This window comes from Empidonax traillii, unplaced genomic scaffold (assembly GCF_003031625.1).
Source record: "Empidonax traillii isolate 1590-97213 ecotype Southwest subspecies unplaced genomic scaffold, ASM303162v1 scaffold3585:size19433, whole genome shotgun sequence".
NCBI lineage: Eukaryota > Metazoa > Chordata > Aves > Passeriformes > Tyrannidae > Empidonax > Empidonax traillii.
Window position 1 is genome coordinate 15,144 of NW_020958778.1, and position 4,290 is coordinate 19,433.

General features: G+C 63.4%; 1 protein-coding gene across 3 annotated transcripts in view; it reads right to left on the reverse strand.

Annotated features, from left to right (window-relative positions):
• Positions 1–3,766, reverse strand: part of LOC114072608 (kinesin-like protein KIF3C) — an 18,626-nt gene extending 14,860 nt beyond the window's left edge. Inside the window, exons 1-5 of one of the 3 annotated variants that reach the window (XR_003574208.1) lie at positions 3,455–3,765; positions 3,126–3,234; positions 2,399–2,574; positions 1,505–1,595; positions 655–941 (exon numbers count right to left, since the gene is read on the reverse strand). Coding sequence is in view for 2 of the 3 variants with exons in the window: in XM_027910484.1 (XP_027766285.1) it covers positions 1,478–1,595; positions 2,399–2,574; positions 3,126–3,234; positions 3,455–3,717 (666 nt within the window). In the remaining variant the exon portion in view is untranslated. Of the gene's footprint in view, positions 1–617; positions 942–1,099; positions 1,596–2,398; positions 2,575–3,125; positions 3,235–3,454 lie in introns of those variants that run through there. The other 2 variants (XM_027910485.1, XM_027910484.1) reach the window with 2 other exon arrangements.
• Between the last annotated feature and the right edge of the window lie 524 nt (positions 3,767–4,290).

A 4,290-nucleotide genomic window follows, 5' to 3' on the forward strand; every position in this document is an offset into this window, starting at 1 on the left:
GCAGGACCATGGGGGTGAGCACTGACCAGTCCAACAGCGGGAGATCAGGCTGCCCAGGGAGGTTCTGGAGTCTCCTTCCCTGGGGATACTCCAAAGCTGGACACAATCCTGAGTAATGTGCTCCAGGGGTCCCTTCCAATCTCAACCATTCTGTAAAGGAATTCTCTTTGTTTCCAGAAGACTTTCCCTTCCTGCAATCTTCTCCCACCTGCCCTCCCGGGGACTCCCTGTGCCCTTTGCCAATCCACACCCTCCCAGGTGAGCCAGGGGTCGCTCCCTTATCCGTGAGAATCGTGTCCCACAAACAGATCTCCTCACCTCCCCCACGCCAGGAAGGCACAGCTGCTGGCCTGGCACTGCCAGGAAGGGCCTTCACCAAGGTCCCACCTTCCCTCCCTCCGAAAGCCGCAGGAACACCGAGCGCCGTCCCAGTGTGTGCGGCAGCTGGGATGGGATTCGTGTCCCCAGAGCAGCCTCGTGGCTTCCCCATCACCCATTTCACACCCGTCCCTCCACAACACACTTGGAAATTTCTCCCAGCTTAGAAGTGACTTCCCTGTGGCATTTCCCAGCCCGGAGGAGAGCGATGACACCCCTCCCCTGGGCGTCACCTCCACTGCCTTCAGCTGCAGGATGGAGCCACTCTCATCTCACCCCTCTGTTCTCCACGGGCTGCCTGTCTTTGGGAAGGGTGGGTGGCAGGGGCTGGAAGGTTCCACCTCTTGTTGTTGCTGTCAGGAGTCCCACCCCAGGGATGGGAGATGGTGTCAGGCACCGTGACAGGCCGGGGCTGCCTCCAGAGTGCGGCACAGCTGGACAAAGCCCTTGGCTTTGGTTGGCTTTGGTGACTCCGTGAGCCCTGGGGATGGAGCTGGTGCTCCTGCAGTGACAGCCGTGCCCATGTCCGTGAGATGTCCCTGCTGCCACCCGTGTCAGGCAGGCTGGGCAGTCCTGCTGGGGGACTGACAAAGGTGCTGCCACCACCGAGTCTCCAAATCCGTGTGGAAATCTCCAAATTCCCTGGGATCCAGCACAGCAGAGCCAGCACCAGAGTCCAGGGCGGCCTCAGCTCCCACCAGAGCCCCCGCTGAGGGTCCCGTGCCCCTCCTGGCCGGTGAGTGGTGTCCTGGCGGTGCCCAGCCCTGTGCCAGGATGGCGTGGGCAGGGCTGGGAGCTGCACAGACCTGGGGGGGTCAGCACAGTGCCCAGGGCCAGCCCTGCACGTCCAACAGTCCGAGCATCTCCCGCCTCCACCATAAATAAATAGCTTAAATAAATAAAGTGACAGATCCGGGCCGGGGAGGGGCAGGGGAGGGAGGGGGGGAGGGAGGGAGGGAGGGAGGGGCAGTCCCCGCCGGGCCGTTCGTGTCTCACAAACACACGCACACAAAGCAGCTGCAGACAAGGACGGGCTGGGCCAGGCTCGGCCGGGCCTCCCTTGGCCCCCTGGGGCTCAGTCCGGAGCAGGTGCCAGGAGTCACTCCTGAGCTGGCATGGCTGGCACCGCTGGCACGGCTGGCATCGCGGCACACGGGGCGCTGGAGGCGAGGGACACGTGTGTGGTGGAGGAGGGCAGCGACCGCGGCGTCGGGCACCTGGGGGACAGAGGGGATCGGAGCTTGGCTCTGCTGCCCCTGCCGCCTGCGGGCCCCCAAATCCCCAAAATCCAGTCGTTTTCTCCATCATCTGCAGGCAGCACCCTGTGCTGGGCAGGGCAGTACCTTGTGGGGATGGTATACGCGTATCATGGAATCATGGAATGGTTTGGGCGGGAAGGGACCCCAAAGCTCATCCTGTTCCACCCCCTGCCATGGGCAGGGACACCTCCCACTATCCCAGGGTGCTCCAAGCCCCGTCCAGCCTGGCCTTGGACACTTCCAGGGATCCAGGGGCAGCCACAGCTTCTCTGCCCAACCTGTGCCAGGGCCTGCCCACCCTCACAGCCAGCAATTCCTTCCCAATCTCCCATCCCTCCCTGCCCTCTGGCAGTGGGAAGCCATTCCCTGTGTCCTGTCCCTCCATGCCTTGTCCCCAGTCCCTCTCCAGCTCTCCTGGAGCCCCTGCAGGCTCTGGAAGGGGCTCTGAGCTCTCCCTGGATCCTTCCCTTCTCCAGGTGAGCCCCCCCAGCTGTCCCAGCCTGGCTCCAGAGCAGAGGGGCTCCAGCCCTGGCAGCATCTCTGGGGCCTCCTCTGGACTGTCTCCAGCAGCTCCACGTCCCTCCTGCACCGAGCTGTGCACGATGACAACTCAGCGTGAGCCACATTTTAAACTCCGATCCCCCCCAGCAACTCAGGGCCAGCCTCAGCCCCAAAAGGAGCAGGGGATTTGTCTGCCCCAAGCCCCCCCTTTGTCCCCAGGGAGCCCCCCAGCCGTGCCATGGCCCCCCCTGCTCGCTCACCAGGAGCGGGACTTGCGCAGGCGGGAGGCCGCCGGCCGCTCCAGGAGGCTGTCCAGGCGCATCAGCCGCTCCAGGTGCAGCGCCCGCGGGTCCTGCTCCGCCGGGTCCCGGCTCCGCTCGAACTCGAAGATGGCCGGGGGGGAGAGGTCCAGCTCCAGGAACATGATGTTCTCGGCCTGCGGGGACGGGGAACGCGGGAACGGGCACAGCAGTCACCACGTGGCACGAGCGGCCCCAGGGCCAGCGAACCCCGGGGCCAGGAGGAGCTGCTCCTGCTGGGAAGCAGGGCCCTGCTCTGCTGCTGGGGCACAGCAGAGCTCCACACCGGCCCTCAGCTCCGCTCAGGCTCTCCTGGCCCAGCTCCCAGCGGGTCAGGCCGAGCAGCCCTGTCCTTCCCAGCAGCAGGAGCTGCTGGAACCAGGGCCAGCAGCTCCAGGAGCAGCTGAGAGCAGGGATCTGCCAAGGGGCGGGATAAAGCTGGGAGCTTGAGCTGACGTATCCCAGGTGATCATGAGCTTGTTTACTCCATCTTCTGTCCCAGTGTTTGTCTGTCCATCCACCCATCTATCCATCCACCCACTCACCATCCACCTCCACCTCTCCTTCCATCCAACCATCCATCCATCCACCCACCCCAGTCCATCTATCCGTCCATCCACCCACCCCCATCCCGTTCATCCCACGACCCCACCATGCCCCCAGCAGATGCCAGCGCCCCGTGGCGTACCCGGAAGCGGGGGTGGGACCTCATGGCCATGGCCACGCGGGCGTACTGGCTGATGGGTCTCTTGTAGCCCACGGCCGAGGTCGGGCGCCTCTTCATCTGGGAGCTGTTCCTGCGGCACAGGCGGGGGAGAACCCGCGTGAGGGAACACGAACTGACCACGGCCGTGTCCGAGAGGGGACCGGGGGAGCTCGAGGCCCTGCCCCCGGGGCTTGGCTTGGGGGGGATTCCCACACGTGGGCACCTGCAGGGTCCCAGCCCCAGGGACATCGGTGCCCACGGGCCATCAGCGCTGGGGCAGCGCCTGGGCCGGGGCCGGGCCGGGCACGTACCCTCCGGTGGGCACCAGCGGCTGGAACTTCCACTGGTCCTCGTCACCGTCGAAGTACAGGCGGTTCATGATCTTGTTCTTCTCCTCGGGGGGGATGAAGTTCTCGATGATCAAGTACCTGAGGCAGAGACCGGCCGAGAGAGACGGGAGGGAGTGACGGAGGAAGGAGCAGGGCAGGAAGGAGTTAATGCGACAGGAGGCAGAAAACAGGGAGAGGAAAAGGATGGCAGGAAGAGAGGGAGACAGCGCAGGGAGAGGAAACATCCAGAGGATGAAAATGCGATGGAAGTGGAGAGGTTGAAGGAACAGATGCAGCCACGGAGAGGGGAGAGGCAGGAGAGGAAGGGCGGGGGGTGACAGTCATCAGAGAGCAGCCAGGACTCCTGGGAGCTCTGGGGCTCCAGGTAGGATCAGGACCACCTGAGCACCTGCCTGACCCAAAAATCAAGGGAAGCTCAACGATACCAAATGGACCCCCAAGGAAATCTTTTTTTCCCCACGTTTTTTGGGGCAAATCGAGCAGCTGCCAAAAACTGTTTCCAGTCGACGAGCTGCTCCTCCGAACTGCAGCTTCTCAACGGCCACTTGTGGGGAGGGAAGAGGGGAGAACGGGAGATGGAATTTTGTTTCTAGTAAAACTATTTTACCTCGAAAATGCTGAAATGCTTGTAAATGTCTGGGTGGGGGGGGTTAAGATACTGAAAGAGATGAGTGTTTGAAGTGAGAACAAACCCCCGGGGGCGGTGGAGCAGCAGCTGCTTTCTGTGGGAGGCTCCCAGAAGGAAAACACTGCCTGGCTCTGCCAGTGCCCCTGGAGCTGGGAGCTCCCACAGAGCC